General features: G+C 42.3%; 1 protein-coding gene across 1 annotated transcript in view; it reads left to right on the top strand.

Annotated features, from left to right (window-relative positions):
• Nucleotides 1-19,197, top strand: part of PLA2G15 (phospholipase A2 group XV) — a 32,030-nt gene extending 12,833 nt beyond the window's left edge. The window contains exons 3-6 of the mRNA XM_038367880.2: nucleotides 1,383-1,501; nucleotides 3,550-3,648; nucleotides 5,253-5,477; nucleotides 14,935-19,197. Coding sequence (XP_038223808.1) covers nucleotides 1,383-1,501; nucleotides 3,550-3,648; nucleotides 5,253-5,477; nucleotides 14,935-15,446 — 955 coding nt within the window. The 3' untranslated portion in view covers nucleotides 15,447-19,197. The remainder of the gene's footprint in view (nucleotides 1-1,382; nucleotides 1,502-3,549; nucleotides 3,649-5,252; nucleotides 5,478-14,934) is intronic.
• Nucleotides 19,198-19,630: the final 433 nt, after the last annotated feature.

Below are 19,630 nucleotides of genomic sequence, written 5' to 3'. Positions count from 1 at the left end.
ACAAATGTTTGGCTTACAAACTTGAAGTATCAAGTAAAACAGTTAGACTGGTGATTGTGGGGGTAAAAAAATCTGCATTCCAGACACTTCAAATCTTCTTGAGATGCATGGAACCTGAACAGGAGCTACAAAATACTTAATGTTTGTCCGTCCTTGTAATCTTTGTTTCCCAAGAGGCCTTTGCTTTACTGCTGGTTATGGCTTTTCAAATACTCCTTCCAGCTGGACAGCTATTCCTAGTTAGACCTGATTAGCTTACTTCTATTTTGGGGACCTATGCTGAAGTTTCCTTTTAGTGCTCTATTCTCTACTATTGTATAACCTTCTTACATTCATAACAAGTTTCTCTAGCTTCTTGCCAGACGCAGACTGACACCTCCCCGAACTGTACAAGGCATTTTGTACTGTCTCCCTGGGACTGCAGTCTGCTCACTTGACCGTACACCCAGTTTCTACAGATTGAAGATAGAGCTCTATACTCTTATTTTCAGAAATGGAAGTAGAAGAGTACAAAAAACTTTGTTAGCACTATGTATTACCACTTGTGTATTGAAGTGCCCTTGTAGTAGTGTCTGGCTTTGTGCTGCTCTATGTAGGTAGTGCCTCTTAATTCTTTTTATTGTATTCAGCAAACATAAGTCCCTCTTAGGTGAGAGCTGCTAAATCAGTGTTCTTGGCTGCAAAGCCCCCCACCGAGAGTGCTGCTCCCTAAGTCCCCTCTAAGCTGTGCCGGGCAGCAGGCTATAAATAGCCATGAAGTAGCTCTAAAGGGCCACGCATCAGGGACCTGGAGAGGAGAGAGGTAGGGGGTGGGCAGGAACTGGTGAGGGGATCAAGTTGGGGCTTGCAGGGCTGCTGTGGGCCTCTCCCTCAGCCCTGGAGCTCCTGTGCTGCCTGCTGGCAGGGAGAGACCTAGTGGGGAGTCCTCTGACCCCAGCCCCAGGGCAGCCTGCCTGCACCCCAAACTCCTCATCCCCAGCCCCACCCCAGAGCCTTCACCCCCAGCCAGAGCGTTCCCCGGTCCCTGCATCCCAACCCTCTGCCCCAGCCCTGAGCTCCCTCCTGCACCCTAAACCCCTCATCCCTGGCCCCACCCTGCAGCCCTCACCCCTGCAACCCTCTGCCTGAGCCCCCTCCCAAACCAGTCATCCCCAACTTCACCCTAGAGCCCTCACCTGCAGCCAGAGCCCTCACCCCCAAACTGCACCCTCTGCCCTACCCTGGGCCACCTCCGACACTCCGAACCCCTCAGCCCCACTCCATGTGGCTCTCACATTGAAGATTTTTTTTGCCAAAGTGGCCCCCACTTCAAAAATACTGAAGAATACTGTGCTAAGTAGTAAGATGGTACGTCTCATATTATGTTTTTCCTTTTCCCCCAGGTTAATATACAATCGAACAAGTAAGATCACAGAGCCTCCAGATGGAGTGGATGTCAAAGTCCCAGGGTTTGGACAAACATTTTCCTTGGAATTCCTTGACCCTAGTAAAAGAAGTCTTGGTATGTACTAATTTTGTTCATTGTCATATGTTTAATACCTTTTCCATTACATCTGGTATACAGCACTTTAGAGGACTGCAATTTCAATTCACAGTTCCTTACAGAAGTCCGAGGAAAGCTATGTAGCATTTGTATGAAGTAGGATAGTACATGGGTTCATTTTGCTTATAAACGTTAGTATTGTGTATTGTCCTGTCAGAGAAATAACACACACAAGATTTTTTTTTTGTTACATGTGATGTGGCTAACCTGAGAACTTTGTTTGATGAACAAATGAGAACTGAGTGCTCATCAATCTGTTAAAATTTATTCAGAATTTAAAATTCTCAGAATGAAACTCCAACAGTCATCCTAAAGGCTTCTGTAGGAAATGAGATAGTGCATAGAAAAAAAACTCTCTGCAACAGGGGCTTGACAAACCATGTGACAATAATCAGGAAACTTTTAATAATAAAAAAAAACCTTCTCTTTGCTGCAGCAGCCCCAGGGGAATGGATTTCCATAGCCATTATATGAATTTGGAAGGTCTAACACGCCTCCTTTTCTTCCCTTTTCCCTCAAAAAATTCATACAGTAATGGATTCTAAATAGAGGGGTAATTTAGCCCCAACTGCTGAATCTCATGACTATGAATTCCTGAGAAAAATACATCTGACATACTGACAATTTTCATAGTACGATCTCATTGGGAGATGCTTAAGTCTCTGACCTAAAAGTTAAAGTAATGGAGGGTTAGATTTGATGTATTAGCCTGTTACTGCCACTTGTGATACAAAGATTTCTTAGAAAATACAGCAACTCTTTCACAGAATGTGTTGCAGTGATGGAAAATAAATGTAATGTGTGCACTTGGGGTTAGGATGATACTTGAACATCCAGTAGCCTTCTTTCCAAATGGGGTTTACTGCTTGACCAAAATTCATAGTGCACTTTGTCATGCAGGTCTTGGTGAGAAGAGCATATGGGAGCAGCTTGTACGTAAAAGCACAATTGGGTGCTAACTGATTTTGCTGTGTGTGATAGTCTTTCAGCAGAGAAAGGACAATATATTTTTTTAAATTAGCTTTGTATTCTTAAGCAGTCTGTGAAGGGATACTAGTGCATTTACTATCTCCCTCTGACCTTTTTGGTGTAGGACACACTAAAACTACAGTCCGTTACTTTAGAAATCAGTATTTAAATCAGCCCAAACTGCTGATAGGACTTTTGGTACAGAAGGTACTAATCCAAAAGTGAAAAAACCCAATTCTGATGCCTTAGGATGTTTTAGGCCTCCAGTTAAATGGGCGTTGAAGGATTCTGCTCTGATATGCAGCCCTGTGTCTCCAGGTTTCATCTTTTGTTGCAGTGTTTGTTTAGGATATAACTGTACTTATCCCCTTTACTAGAGACTCCTCAGGTTAAATAAAATGTAGTTTATCTTATCACTTGTGATAACTAGTCTGCAAATACTCTGTCCATCGGTTTGTTATCAAAGCCTTGTGTTCAGCCAATTCAAGTGGATTAAAATTCCTAATCTTTTGATGGAAATAAAACTAGTTTCACAGTAGTTCCTATCCTAGAGCAAATCACAAGCGTCTGTATCTAGGAAAAAATGTATTTGGAGGGCCCACACTAGTCTGTACAAATGTTATCTTCCTACAGTTCATTGGTGGTCATCTTATTGTAAAAACTCTAGTGTACATAAACTATTCTCCATTCTAAGAGCTTATCATCTGCACATTGGTAAGCCGCCATATTTATGATTAAGTTCAGCATGTACAAAAGAAAGGTAGATTGGAAAAAAAAGTTGTTGTAGGGTTTGTCTCAGCAGTTTGGAGAATTTTTCAGAAGAATAAAACCCCTTTGTATCTTCGGTATATATCTAACATCCTTCACTTTGCCTAATGCAGCCAGCTGTTTAAACTGTGTCTTGGACTACAGTAATAACCTTGTTTGTATGGAGTCAGAGTAATCTAACTGGAGTTTAACTTCAGTTTCACTCTTAATGGATGCCCAAGAAGGCTGTTGTGATGCTGATCTCTTCATTCTTCTTTTTCTGTCCACAGGCACTTACTTTTACACACTGGTGCAAAGTCTGGTAGACTGGGGCTACCAGCGGGATAAAGATGTAAGAGGAGCTCCCTATGATTGGCGGAAGGCACCAAGTAAATGAAACTTCATTACCTGAATTAATCACTTTATTGACTTCCTAGGCAGCAAATTTGGCTGAATTTATTACACTTTTCTTCATGAGATCCCTTTTACAACCCTAATCCTGATTAGAGTGACTGTTAGGGTCCTAACTCCGGAAAAACTCCACAGGAATTTTGATAAAACTACATAAGACTTGGAACAAAGCCCCAAAAGTAGTAGTAATGGAAAGTTCTAAAGCACCTCACTGAAATTAACTTGGTCATCTATTAGCAAGGCATAATTCCCAGAACCATAATGTTGCTTCCGAGTCTAACTCTGTTACTTAATTGCTTTGTCTGGAGAAATCAGCTCCTCCATGTGTAGTGTCATTAAAATTCAAGGCTAAGGGGTAATGTTCAAACCTGTATTCTGCATTTACACATTACTTTAGCTGTGTAAGAAGGTCAGACAACCTGTACTCTTTATCACACTGTAGCCTTACTTTACTATCTCCTGTCTATAGTTTGGGATAAAAAATACACTCTTCATATTGCGTGTGAAGACATAATGAGAAAGCACATTCATTCATGTAACATTTTAGTATCCCAGGCTGTTGCCCTGCCCTGAAGAGTTTAATCCTAAAAGATCTAAAACTGAGACGTGGTCTTATTTTGAAATCCAGGGTACTTGATGAAAATCAGCAACCTTGATTGTTTGGTAACAGACCAGTCTGCAGCTGGCCTAAAAGGATTACGTGGTAGAGAGATGCATTTTATTAGGTTTTCTTCAGTTAGACAAATATTTAGTCCTGTTAGACAGGAATGGTATTGTCTCAGAAGGCACTAACAGAATCTCTAAATTAGCAGTGACTAGTCTTGTTAAATCTTATTAAATTCATTGACAAAATAAAACAAGTTGGCAACTGCTGCATATAGAATTTTAAAAAGATCAAAAATGTAGCTGGACTGAAAAGCCATGGTTTTTACTCAGTGAGCAAAAATGGGAATTTTCCTAAGGCTTCTAACTTACTGTCTTTTTAAGTTAAGAATAAAAGTGATCTTCCAAGCAGCTTCAGGTGGGATTTTCAGAAGTTCTCAGTGCTGGTGTAATTCTACTCCCATTAAAGTCAGTGTGAGTTTTACCATTGACTTCAGTGGGAGAAGTTAGACCAATGTAGAGCACTTTTTTTTTAAAATCCTGCCCTTTGATAAATACCTGCTACTGAGAGAGAAGCGGTATAAATAGTCTTCTGAGCTTGAAAGAAGAAAAGGAGTACTTGTGGCACCTTGGAGACTAACAAATTTATTTGAGCATAAGCTTTTGTAGCTCTCAAAAGCTTATGCTCAAATAAATTTTAGTCTCTAAGGTGCCACAAGTACTCCTTTTCTTTTTGCGAATACAGACTAACAGGGCTGCTACTCTGGAGCTTGAAAGAGTTCTTCATTTTTAGAAACTATTCTAAACACATGAAAAGTGAGGAAAATTTGGCTTCTAGCAATGTCCTGTTTGAATTAATGGTATGAACCTGCTCTCTTTACTTCCAGCGTCAAAAACTAAGCTTTTAAAACACTGTATATTGAAAGGTGGCATTTGAAAGCAACCTCTTTACTTAACTGTACTATCTTGATGTTTCTAGATGAGAATGGAGACTATTTTGTGGCCCTTCGAAAGATGATTGAGTTGATGTATGAACAAAATGGAGGTCCTGTGGTCTTAATTGCCCACAGTATGGGTAATATGTACACTCTCTATTTCCTCAACCATCAGACTCAGGATTGGAAAGACAAGTACATAAAGGACTATGTGTCACTGGGTGCTCCATGGGGAGGAGTGGCTAAAACCCTTCATGTGCTGGCTTCAGGTAGGTAACCTGCTTAAATACTTGAATTTAAATGGAAACTACCGCAGGATGTTTAAGGGTTACTGTTAACCATAGCATTAGAGGTCAGAGTTCGAGATGCTATAAACGTTCAATTAAAAAACCGCTTTCAGCCCATAAGCTATAACTGCACCAATTTCAGGCACAATTTCCAAATTCCATTCCCCTCCTATATAGAATATGATTGAATTTTCATATCCCTGCATCGAGATGTCCTATTTCCTCCTTTTTGGGATGATGGAATCAGGGGGCAGAAGGGGCTGTTGCTCCCACAGTGGGAATATTGTGCAGGCTCTGCCTGTGTGTAAACTCTTGCATGCCTTGGGAAGGCGAGGGGTAGAGAGACACTGGGACCAAGGGGGGCTGGAATGGGCCTAGGAGCAGGTAGGAGGAATGGCTGGGACTTTAATGAGGAGAGATTAATAAGACTGGGACTTTTCAGCTTGGAAAAGAGACAGCTAAGGGGAGATATGATTGAGGTCTATAAAATCATGACTGGTGTAGAGAAAGTAGATAAGGGATTGTTTCACGCTTCTCATAACACAAGAACTAGGGGTCACCAAATGAAATTTAACAGGCAGCAGGTTTAAAACAAATAAAAGGAAGTATTTCTTCACACAACACACAGTCAACCTGTGGAACTCCTTGCCAGAGGATGTTGTGATGGCTAAGACCATAACAGGGTTCAAAAAAAACCTAGATAAATTCATGGAGGATAGCTCCATCAATGATATTAGCCAGAATGGGCAGGAATGGTGTCCCTAGCCTCTGTTTGCCAGAAGCTGGGAATGGGTGACTGGGGATGGATCACTTGATTATCTGTTCTGTTCATTCCCTCTGGGGCACCTGGTACTGGCTGCTGTCAGCAGACAGGATACTGGGCTAGATGGACCTTCGGTCTGACCCAGTAGGGCTGTTCTTATGTTCCTATAATCTTACTGGCCTGGAGATGCCCCCCCCCCCCCCCCGAATCTCAGTACTTTTTCCTCTCTGCTGCTGCTTGCTTATTTTGTCTATCCCCCTTTGCAGCTGTATGGCTGCCTAACCCAGCATGGTAGAGTCTCCAGTACATTCCATTCCTTGCTGTTATCCTTCCAAACTCCCATTACTCTCAATTTTGTATAGCAAAACTGACTTGGAAGCTTCTGAATGTACTTTTATAAGTATCATGTCAGTTGGCTTGCACATGAACTCTAAGGGATAACTGCAGACTTCGCAGATCTTGAGGTATGTGGAATCCTGAGTGATGGCAGAAGCATGGCCACCTGCCAAAATTTGAGCAAGGTGCTCACACCTTAACATTTTAAAGTGGTTTTTAAGAAAATGAATCTCTCAATGTGTGGCATTATATATTGGTAGTAATGAGAGGTAATATTTGGTAGCTGAAGTGAATATCAAAGAAGCCAGGTATGAGACTTAAATTTATTTATCCTCATTTTGTTTAATACAGACACTGTTCTTTCACTAGCCTTCAAATAATTGCTCCAGAGTAAAAAGAACATGCAGTACCCAGTGTATCTTTTCGTAATTTCAGTATCATATGGTCATGCCTAAACATCAGCTGTAGTAGAGGGGTGAATTTTTGCATATTGCTGCTTAACTATTAAGACGTTTGGCTTCCTCTTTAGCTCACTGCTAACTTACAGGTTTGTTTGCCGTTTTTGTTCCTGAAACACTTTTACTTGAAAATTAGGATGCATCCAAATGCAGGACATATACCAAAGTACTTAGCAGGCGTGGGTGCATCAAAAAAACATTTCGTGTGCTTAAATAAAGCATTTGGTTTTGAGATGGGAATGTACAACTCAAAGCCACTAATTAAAAAGCTGAAAATGTATATATCCTTATTGGGTGCTTACAATTGTTTGTTTTTGTCAACATAGCATTGCAAAATTGATTCCTCTCCCCCAAATGGTATCCTGTGGCTTGCAGGCTTCTGCAGAAACTTTCCTGTGCTGTACTCTAAATATCCAGAGCGGGATACTGGATAACTAACTGCATGGTGTATCAGGTGACACAGGATGTGAGCAGAATTAAACAGCACCACTTAGGATCTCCCCATACCTACAATGTTTTGCTTCTTACCTATTACTGTGTGAGCAATATTTATTGTATGTAGCATCTCTCCTCAAAAATAATTTGTACATATGCATACAGAATAATCACTTCAATTTCTACTAAAATACAGCCACCGCTGGGACAGAATGTAGTCACTGTAACAGCATACAGCAGTGGGAAACAGTATCAACAGGAAGTGAAGGGGAAAGTTAGGTGGGCAGAGTGTGACTGGCAATGTTGGAATTAATCTGTATGTGAGGCTTTAGTGGCAGGTGTGCCATTTGAGGCACAATTGAACTTTTTATGTCATATGAAAAGAGAAAGCAAGGAAAAAGTGTTTAAGCATAGGTCTATTAACTGCTTTCAAACGAGCTACAAGGAACAGGTTCAATGTTAAAGTCAAGATAGAAAACATTTTCTTCAGCAGAGTGACAGGAGTATCTTCAGGACCTTTGTGGTGTCCACTCTACTCTCTTCCAGTTTCCTTTCTTAATCCGATTCAGGTGGTGGTATGTTGACTGTTAGGTGCAATTATACGGAAATGCTGGCAAGCTTAATTAGGGCACCAGAGGTATTGTGCTACAGCCCTCCTTACTGGACCAGAGAATCAATAGTGCCATCTAGTGAGTTTAAAAATACAGTATATTTTTTGCAACTTAAAAACACTTTTTTTTTTTTTTTTTTTTTTCCCTTTTGGTTGGTTCACATTCTTCCTGCATGCTTCGGGTGGTATTTCAAGGCATTGTATAGCTGTTGACTTGGTATATGAACTGCATTTTGCAGGGTGGTGTATTTTTAAAATTTTTTTTATACAGCAGGGGTGGTATTTTTTTTATGTAGGTGTTCAGAAAATGCACTTGTTCATGTATAGGAGCATCCTGTTTACTTTCTTCTGGGTTACTTATACTCTTTACTCCAGGGAATTCTGCAAAGAAGAATTAAAAATTCTGGGCACAATATTTTCAGATTCTACAAATTTTATTTTTCAGAATAACTCAATATGATCACACCAGTTTCAATTATTTTTGATCATTTATTTCAAAATACCTGTCAGTAAGCATGCCCCTAACAATACAGCCAACAAAAAAGATTCAGGAAATGTTTTTTGACAAATAGATTCCTTACTAGGCATATGAATACAGAACTCGGAATAATTTAGACTGCAATACAGAACTGTATTTCCTGCACCACTCGGAAGCAGTGCAAAGGCTTGCGGGGGAGTCAGGGATAATGGAAGAGCTGAGGGAGAGGGAAATAGTTGCTGGGAAGGAGCCTGCGTGTGAACTTGGAGGATTGTTGGGTGTGGGTGGGAAAAGTATGGAACAGGTTTTGGGGAGCGGGAGGAGGAGGGATTGTTAGGGAGCTTCCTCCATACAGACCCTGACTGACCCCTACCCCCCATTGTCTGGCACATCTGCCCCATCCATGTGTCCCTGAACCTGAACCCCCTGCCCACATGGCCCTGCACCGCACTGCCTCCCCATGTGTCTCTGTGCTTCTACTCAGCCACCCCCCATCCCAATTTGGCCCTGCACCTCCCTCCCCCGCCCGTGACTCTGCGCCTCCACTCCCATTCAGCCCCTGCCCCAGTCTGTCCTCCACCACTAGTCCTTATGAGCCCGTCTGACCCCAGAGCAGCCCTACTCTCTGTCTCCCCATAGCACCAGTCTCCTGACTTGGCCCAACAGTCGCTGTGAAGAAGTCAGGGTCTTTCTCTTTCCTCACTGGCCAGGAGCTGCTGCTGCTCTGTTCTACTGACACAGCGCCCTTTGGCAAAAGGCGGAATTGCAGCAACTTTCCTGCAGAAGCTTTTTTCTGTGGAAAACAATTAAAAATATGTGCATCTCATTAATTTTGTATGCACAGTGGCACAGAATTCCCCCAGGAGTAACTTTTCTCAGCAAATAAGGAACAATATAGAGTCTATGATGATATTTCATAGTTAACAACTTCCATCAGAAGAATTTTAAATAATTATGTAAGGATTGCTAGTATGCCATTAAAATACAGCCAAAACTTGCCTGGATCGCAGCTAGCTAATAGTAAAACATCATTAGAGTTTCTAAAAATTATAGATTTTCTAAGACAACATATTAAACTCAAGATGAAATAACTCTATTTTGGACCTCATATTGATGGACAAAGATGAATTAATCATTTGCTTGGAAGATGGTGGTTGCCCAAGGACCAGTGATTGTGATCTGATTGCATTCAATATGCACAAACAGAGGACAGGCATTTTGGTGCTTCCCAAAGTTGAGGAAAATTATGAACAGAAGGAATTAGGAGGAAAATTTTAGACAGAAAAATGTGAATGAAAGTTTTGAGCACTTTAAGAAGAGTTTATTAAATGGCTAAAAAGCCACAATTCCACAATCAGTGAAGAAAATAACTTTGGCTAAAGGCCCAGCCTGGTTCAGCAGCAAAGTGAAGGGAGCAATTATAAATAAATAACCAATATATAACAGGGGAGGAGAGGCAGAAAATAAATAGCGATCAGTATAAATACAATGGCTAGCCTGCTGGTATGCTGAGATAGCTGCTTATCATGCTGACCAGTATTGTTTCCTTGTTACTCCCCTCATCCGTATGTTATCTCTTGACTTGTATCTTTCTGATCTGTTTGTATAGCATATAGCACTGGGAGGTCCTGGTCTAGGACTAGGGCTTCTAGTGCTATGGTAATGCAAATAATAAATCAGAACTTATAAGGTGCAGAAAATTGAAACTTTTAAGTGAGATTGACTAATCATTGGAACAAACTACCAAAGAAGTGCAGAAGCTAAAGACATCAGCAAAGCAGTAATGGCTGGCCGTACTAAGGATACTAAGGTGCCACAAGTACTCCTTTTCTTAGTACTAAGGATAATAAGGCATACTAGAAACAAAAGGAATCCTAGTAATGGTATAGGTGTGTTACAGGTGAAGATGGTAAAACTGGTAGTGATGCAAAAAAAGGCAGGAGTGTTGTTAGACATTTTGTTCTGTATTTGGGAGGGGAAGCAAAATTTTCCTCATTAGATATGGACTTTATTTACTCATTACTGACTAATGAGGGTGTTAAACATCATCTGTTAGAGAAACATTTTGAAATTGGTAGGTCCAGGTAACTGGGACAAGTGAGAGTTAGCTGAGGAGACTCCAGCCAGTTGATGTTAAATTTTAACAGCATGGAATAGTGGGGGCAATACTGGGGAAATTCCAGAAGACTGGAAGAGTGTTAATGTTCTGGAGTATTCAAAAAGGGTAAACTGGATGTCCTGAAGACGAGCATCTGAAGAAGTGGGTATTCACCCCCAAAAGCTTATGTTCCAATACATCTGTTAGTCTACAAGGTGCCACAGGACTCTTTGCCGCTTTTACAGATCCAGACCAAAATATAATCCCAGACAGGCTTGTGAAGAGTCATGGGGTCTTTAGTAACAGGTGATCCAAAACAAGTGATCCAAAATAATGAGCTGGCCTGATCCTGTTTAATTTGACAGGATCCAAGCCAAAGTAGTATATTCCAATCCAGCCGGTGGACATTAAAGTTAGGATCCATGCTTTGTGTCCTGAGCAAAGAAAACACTACTTTCACATTGATTATGTGGTTTCCTTGTGCCTCCGTTGAGGAACATTAGTGTGGTACAGATGAAAAGAGGGTAGTATGGTTATTTGTAGGATTGTTCTGTTTTGTTTTACAAAGATAACATGAAAACCTGGGTGTTCACCTTGTTCTGCAGTCCCATGAAATCTCTTGAAGCCCAGGTAAGGGAGGGTCTCGGGATCAGCCTGGCTCCCTGCCCCCGCCATATCCTCACATCTTCTCCTGCCCCCGCCCCCCAGCTCTGCGCCCCTCCCCCGGTCCCGGCCGGCGCCTGGCTCTCAGGCTGCTAACGTGTCCTGAGATCTCCGGGCTGGGCCCTGCTGCTCCCAGGGGTCTTGGGCTGGGCCCCTAGAACGCCCTCCATGTCCCACCTCCGCCCTGCCCAGCCTCTGGAAATTGGAGCCACCCCCCATGTGTCCTGCCTTCCCACGGCCAGTGCCAGGGCTCCAGCCTCTGGCAATCGGAGGGGTTTTAGGGGGGCGGTCTCCTGCCGAAGGGGCGAGTCCAGGGGCTAGTGGCGGGCAGCGGTTCACTTGCATACCCCAAGTTTCTGATCTAGAAATAGCCGCGTGTCACGGCGCACTCTGACTGAACGCAGCTGGTGTCTTTCTCCTTTTTATCATATAATTATAAAATACACCCACGGGAATGCGAACACTGCACTTACATTTCAGTGTATGGTATACAGAGCAGTATGTACAAGTCGTCTGTATGGAAATTTAGTTTGTATTGACTTCCCTAGTGCTTTTTATGTAGCCCAGGGGTTCTCAAACTGGGAGTTAGGACCCCTCCGGGCATCACAAGGTTCTTATATGGGGGGGTCGTGAGCTGTCAGCCTCCACCCCAAACCCTGCTTTGCCGCCAGCATTTATAATGGTGTTAAAGATATAAAAAGTGCTTTTAATTTATAAGAAGGGGTCACACACAGAGGCTTTCCATGTGAAAGGGGTTACGAGTACAAACATTTGAGAACCACTGATGTAGCCTGTTGTAAAACTAGACAATTATCTAGATGAGTTTATGTACCCCTTGGAAGACCTCTGTGTACTCCCAGGTATACATATACCCCTGGTTGAGAACCACTCATGTAGGGGAGCCCAGGCCCACCCCCCGTACCGGTTTCCAACCCAATACCCTGGGAGGCTGGTTCAGTTTTGCTTACCTTGCATCAGCCTCAATTCAGCTTCACTGCATCACCACTTCCGACCATGGCCCCATGGGCAGGAGTCAGAGAAAGGAAGTCTCCTTTCAGGTGTAAAAGCAGCAATTGCTTCATGAAGGGTCAGTACTGATGAAGCAATTATCAACACTTTCTCTCTTCTCCTTTTCAGAGTTTGCCCCATTTTCTCTTCAATGTTAATTTAATAATCTCAGATTTGGGATATTTTCCCACCCGTTTGACCTGCAGCAAATTTTCTTTCTTTCTTCGGAAAATTGTCCTGAATCGTTCCCCGAATGAGAAGGGGCTTAATGGGTGCAGCTTGCAGAACCCTGAGACACAGCTGCCTCTGGGGTGGGATGGGGTGGCTGTTCGCTGCCAGCAACAAGGCAAGGAAGGGGACAGGAGGAAAAAGTCCCCAGTGGAGACTGTCCAGCCCAAGGTTACGCAGTCCGGGTTACTGCTACTCCCAACTGCTCACTGAGGAAAAGGGTCCAGGATGCAACCACTAGGATGAATCTGTAAACTCAGGGGTTGTACCATATGACTGGAGAATTGCTAACATAGTTCCTATTTTTAAGAAAGGTTAAAAAAAGCGATCCGGGTAACTACAGGCCTGTTAGTTTGACATCTGTAGTGTGCAAGGTCTTGGAAAAAATGTTGAAGGAGAAAATAGTTAAGGACACTGAGGTCAATGGTAATTGGGACAAAATAGAACAAGGCTTTACCAAAGGTAGATCATGTCAAACCAACCTGATCTCTTTCGAGATTTTTTAATAAAAAGTAACAGATTTTTTAGATAAAAAGAGAACGCAGTAGATCTAATTTACCTCTATTTCAGAAAGGCATTTGATATGGTTCCACATGGAGAATTATTAGCTAAATTGGAAAAGATGGGGGTCAATATGAAAAGTGAAAGGTGGATAAGGAACTGGTTAAAGGGGAGACTACAGTGGATCACGCTGAAAGGTGAACTGTCAGACTGGAAGGAGGTTACTAGTGGAGTTTCTCAGGGATCGGTTTGGGGACCAGTCTTATTTAATCTTTTTATTACTGACCTTGGCACAAAAAGCAGGAATGTGCTAATAAAGTTTGCGGATGACAAGAAGCTGGGAGGTGTTGCCAGTCGGTGGATGTCGTGCAGGGGGATCTGGATGACCTTGTGGATTGGAGTGGTGGTGGGGGGATGAAATTTAATAGTGAAAAGTGCAAGGTCATGCATTTGGGGATTAATGACAAGAATGTCTGTTGTGGACTGGGGACGCATTACTTGGAGGTGGCGGGGGGGGACCTCAAAGTGTTGGTCGGTCTCGGGATGGCTGTGGGCCGCCAGTGTGGTGTGGCTGTGGGGGAAGCTGGTGCGATCTAGGAATGCATCGAGCGGGTGTTTCCAGTAGAGATGGGGAGGTCTTGGTGCCGTTGTGCAGGGCACTGGTGAGACCTCATCTGGAGTGTTGTGTGCAGTTCTGGTCTCCCATGTTTGGGGGGGATGGGTTCGGACTGGAGTGGGTGCAGAGAGGGGCTGCTGGGATGATCCGAGGAATGGAGAGCCTGTCTTATGGAGGGAGACTCAGGGAGCTTGGCTTGTTTGGCCTGGCTAGGGGAGGGTTGAGGGGAGATATGATTGCTGTCTATGGATATATCGGAGGGGTGAGTGCCATGGGGGGAGAATTGTTTGGGCTCGGTGCCAATGTAGACACAGGAGCAGGTGGATGTGGGCTGGCCATCGGGAAGTTTAGACTTGAGGTTGGACGGGGGTTTCTGGCTGTCGGAGGAGTGGAGTTCTGGGGCAGCCTTCCAGGGGAAGCAGTGGGGGCAGATGACCTATCTGGCTTTAAGACAAAGCTTGATAGGTTTATGGAGAAGATATGATGGGATAGCCTAATTTTGGCAATTGGTTGGTCTTTTTGACTACTAGCGGTAGATATGCCCAATGGCCTGTGGTGGATGTTGGATGGGGTGGGATCTGGGTTGCTACAGGGGGTTCTTTCCTGGGTGTCTGGCTGGTGGGCCTTGCCCACATGCTTAGGGTTTGGCTGTACCGCCATGGCTGGGGTCGGGAAGGAATTTTCCCCCAGGGCATATTGGCGGAGGCCCTGGGGGTTTTTCGCCTTCCTCTGCGGCGTGGGTCGCTTGCTGGAGGATTCTCTGCACCTTGAAGTCTTTAAACCACGATTTGAGGACTTCAGTAGCTCAGACATAAATTAGGGGTTTGTTACAGGAGTTGGTGGGTGAGATTCCATGACCTGCGTTGAGCAGGAGGTCAGACTAGATGATCATAATGGTCCCTTCTGACCTTAAAGTCTATGAAATGTACAGAGGGTAACACCAGCCTGTTCTCCCAATAAAACCATTAAGGGAAGAGTGTCCCTGTGAATCACTGCAAAATCTGCACCTGTGATTCCTTTAGGGAAAAAAAAAATTAAGACAGCTTTACAGATGGCCAGGATGATTTGTCTTAATTTGGGCCCAAAGCTCCCAAATGAGCCCAAGCAGAAAGTATTTTCTTCTTAAAGGAATATCTCAGAAGGGTAGCCTCAGGAAAATGCCATTTTGGGTTGTCTTTAGCAATGTTTCTTGATATTTCAGTGTACAGTAAATCTTCTTATCAGTAACAAAAGTCTATTTTGTAGGTGACAACAACAGGATACCTGTCATCAGTTCACTTAAGATCCGAGACCAGCAGAGATCTGCAGTTTCAACCAATTGGATGCTACCCTACAATTACACATGGCCTCCAGATAAGATCTTTGTAAGCACACCCACAGTTAACTACACTCTCCGGGATTACCAAAAGTTCTACAAGGACATCAACTTCGAGGATGGCTGGCTCATGAGACAAGACACTGAGCCCTTGGTCTACCAGATGATACCACCTGGTGTGCGTTTGCACTGTCTCTTTGGCACTGGTGTAGAAACACCTGACTCATTCTACTATGAGGCCTTTCCTGATAAAGAGCCCAAGATCTGTTACAGTGATGGCGATGGTACAGTGAACTTGGAGAGTGCCTTACAATGTCAAAAGTGGGTGGACATGCAAAAGCAGGAAGTGAGATTGTTTGAGCTGTCAGGAAATGAGCATATTGAGATGCTGTCTAATGCTACAACTATTTCCTATGTGAAAAAACTTCTTTTTGGTTTGTGACACCCTATGTGGACTGCTTTTTTTCCTCCATCACCTGTGATGCCTTCCCTTAAGTGAGGGGAAAATGCCTTTTGATCCTTTGGTTTTAAAACACTTGGGTTATTTATTTGGTCTCTTTTCAGGCCATGTTCGGAAAGCTGTTTGGTGTCCTTAATGATCACTTCTCTCTTGGATTAGTGTTCGTAATGCATCATAGTGTTTCACGTTCTAAAGGCGTGGTCATATGTGCATTCTGGTGCTGCTAGACGAATTTTCAGTGTGCATACAGAAGTTCACTTGAACATTTTTCACACCTTTTGTGCAATATGTGCAGCCTACGCTGTTTTTCTTGTGAGCTTTGGAGAGTTGTGGGGAGAAAAATTGCTTGCTGGTTACTCTCCATTCGGTACTAAAGCAAAGTCAAGGATTTTTTGAGTACAGTAACTTTCCCAATGGGTCACAAAAGTTCTGAATCATTGTCCTTAAATAAGCTAGTAAATATGAAGGTCCAAGCAGGTGGTCTAAATAGACATGGAGTTAAGATACTGCAGGACTTTGGTCATATCCAGCTTACCTGTTTCTTCCTTTGTACTGCTGCTGGAGAAGAGGGAAAGTGCATTAATTACTTGAAGTTCCTTATTTGATGTCTTGGAAAAATTGAAGATGATCCAGTTGTCCTTAACTCTAGTAACTTGATGATTTAGCATCAAGAGTTTAAGGCTGCTGGCTTCATGCTTTAGATTTTCCCCCCTTAATTTAAAAAAAAAAAGGTTAGTAGCTGTCACTCATACAATGGCTATGGCTACATGGTGTGTACATTGAAATCCACGGGAATTTGGTATCAGCAAATTTTGTGTGAGGTGCTGCCTTCACATGTCAAAGTGACAAGTTATCTCCATTAGTTCAAATGGTAGGTAGATCTCAAAAAACCCAAACTCCCTCCTACCCAAAACAAATAAAAATTAAAGTTCCCACAATGGGGAAAAAACCCTTTGTATGTATCTTGCTTTCAGCCAAGTACACTTCTGCTGTGATCCAGTTTCCAGCTAACTGACCATCTTTCCTATTGGATCAAAATTATGTTTAATGGAAAAAGCTTAGAATTAGAGAATTTATAGAGTAAAATACCTTTCCTGTAGGGGTACTGAGTTTTTAATTTGGGTTGAGAAACAAACATTTAAAAGGGGCACTATGTATTAGGCCCCAGAAAATTGCATAGCATGCAACTCTCCATGAAACAATACTATAGTGCTTAACCATGTTAGACCACTTGTCATTGCATTTTTCAGAAAACTGCTATGAATCCTTCCAGGGTGCAGGGTTCTTCAGAAAGTTACCTTAAGAGTTATGCTCATCAGAAATCCTACAGGATTAAGAATCCATTGATTTCTAATGTTAGGAGATTACCTTTTACACAACCACAAAATTTAATCAATCCTGTAGTGCATAGAGGTTGTTTGCTGCCATTGAAATATTTGATTAGGATGTGCTGATCGGACAGCGCTCTCTCATGAGTGTTTGCTACTGCAGAATGTAAACACTGTGGCACAGGGTGGATCTAGAGTTCTCAAGATTCTAATATATTTTGTATTAGCTAATCATTTCTAGAAATCCTGACTGGGATCATTGGTAGGTTAAATATCTCCCTGTACAGAAGAGAGAATAAGACTAACTCCCTGTCTCTGAGGGAGGACAAGCATTCCTGAGTAGAATGGAAGGTCTGTCACTTGGAATCAGCTACCTAAGATCTAGTGCTCTGCAACTATATGGCCCAAACGGACTTTCCTCCCTCATCTGTGTGTGCTAGTCCACTGCCATATCTGAGTTGCCCAATGGCTACCTGTAACATATGGTTGATTGCTTAAATCTTAGAAAACAGAAGGATGAAATCCTTTTAGTCAGATTTTTTTTTGGTAGGCTTCTGTAGATTGATGCACCAAGAACCACAGTTCTACTCTAAGGCTCTTCGTATGGTCTAACTCCATTGTGAACAAACTACTGTAAGACTGGTCTGCAGTAGATACAACTATGAACAGTAACTGATTCAAAGTCCAGCTTTTTCAAGTCTATTATACTTACCCAGGTAGAAAGCATGCTTGCTAACTAGCACCAGGATGGGAGGAACTGGAATTGGCTCCAAGCAAAGACTGAAGAATATCGGTAGGGCTGTAGAAGGGACTCAGGCTCTACTTGGTCTGGAGGATTTTTTTAGAACTGGTTTACATTGGAAGCTTTCCAGCTCTGTGTGCTTAATCTGTAAAATGCTTAAAAATCTACAGCAAAAGGGTTTTTTTGGCTTTGCTACTCTGTGCACTTGAAGAAGCAGAAAAATTAATGCTTCCAAAAGAGCTGCACTAGATTACTCTGTTCTGATTTAGTATTTGACATTTACTGTATTTTCTCCCTTTGGGAAATGCACTGCTCTGTGTTTCCAGCTCATAGTTTTACCTTCGTGTCGATGACCCTTTAGTCCACACTCACTTAGCTTTCCATTAACAGATGGACCCTACAGTTGCTTCTTGTGCTGAATAAGTCTGCTCTGCTGCTTTTACTTAACACTGGTAAAGTGGAGTTGACGGCCCTCTAAACCTTGTAGGCTTGCTGTGATTTGTCAGTGTAAATCCTTGTTTCTTTCCTGCGCAGAATTGCACATCTTGCATTAAAGTGTGAATGCTGAGGACTCAGGAGGACTTGCATCTGATGATTACCTTCCATTGGGGGTGCTTTGTAAGACAGATCACAAGTCTGATTTCTCATTTTCCATCAAATCCTCCTGAGTCCTGCTCTTTTGTCTACCGTGCAATCCCAGGATAGAGATGTCCTCAGTATGAAATAAATGGAGTACCTAAAATACAGGGTTAAATATCCCAAAAGGTGGAAGTAGTTAAATTGTGCATTTCCCTTTTCTACTAGAAGTCTGTTTTCTTTATTGTGTGACCCTCTGCTTTAGAGGGCAAACCCAAGTCTATTTAGAATCATTTTAGTAGGGTTGTTTGCAGTGTTTTTATAGCTATGTTGGTCCCAGGATATTAGACAAGATGGGTGACGTGTAATATCTCTTATTGGACCAACTTTCATTAGTGAAAGACCAGCTTTCAAGCTTACACAGAGTTCTTCTTCAGGTTGGTGGTAAGACTGCTAAAGTATGTGCTCTTAAGTATTCTACGTTCTTGTGGAGAAACTAGTCTGAGGAAATACTTCTTGCTGGGGAAAGAGGAAAATGAAGTGAAGTACCTCAGGTGCTTTGCTTCACTGGTTTGAAATGTGTAATTTGCTGAAATTCCTTCTGAGTTATTCTAATTACTTACCATTTGTGAATGTCTATTTTTCTCCTAATCTTCATTTTCAGGATATTTTCAGAAACCAAAAGTAGTTGAAGACCAAAATGTATTTCTTATTTCTAACAAAATGTAAAGAGAATTCTGGAGGGACTTCAGCTGTTACCGTAGTGCTGCTGCAAGGGCACTATGTGATTCTGCTCAGTACAGAAGATTTTAATATCAAGCAATAAATTGCAAAAGAATTGCAGGCCAAAGGAAGGAATATTTGGCATTAAGATATTTCTTGAAGCAAGGTGTATTCAAGGCCCTCTTAAATTCAGGGAATGTTTGGCAGTTACTTTGCTGCTCTAAATATAACAGTATTTTGTATGGAATATGATCTGGTGAGACCCAGCATTTTATATATTTTCCTCTAGTATGACTGAGTTATAGATTTCTGCATATTTTATTGTCAGACTTTGATAGCATAATAAACTTTATCTAATATTGAATGTGATTTGTCATGGATAACACACAACTACAGATGCTGCGCTCTCTAATATGCTACAAGTCATGAATTTATTCATGCTTATTGTTGCTTAAATGCAGCATTTTAACCAATTATGAGCTGAACCAGAAAGCAGCATAGCTTCCTTCCAATGTAGAGCACCCTCTTGCTTTAGAAGGGAAACAGAAAATACGGAAAAAAAAACCAACCCTAGGAGTCCTTGTGGCCCCTTAGAGACTAACAAATTTATTTGGGCATAAGCTTTTGTGGGCTAAAACCCGCTTCATCAGATGGGTTTTAGCCCACAAAAGATTATGCCCAAATAAATTTTAGTCTCTACATTGCCACAAGGACTCTTCATTGTTTTTGCTGATACAGACTAACACAGCTACCACTCTGAAACCTGAAAATACAAACACTGTCATCCATTCTGCACT

Source organism: Dermochelys coriacea, chromosome 12 (genome assembly GCF_009764565.3).
Source record: "Dermochelys coriacea isolate rDerCor1 chromosome 12, rDerCor1.pri.v4, whole genome shotgun sequence".
NCBI classification, from domain to species: Eukaryota; Metazoa; Chordata; order Testudines; family Dermochelyidae; genus Dermochelys; species Dermochelys coriacea.
Note: the sequence above shows the minus strand (reverse complement) of the source record. Positions and strands in the feature narration are given on the sequence as shown.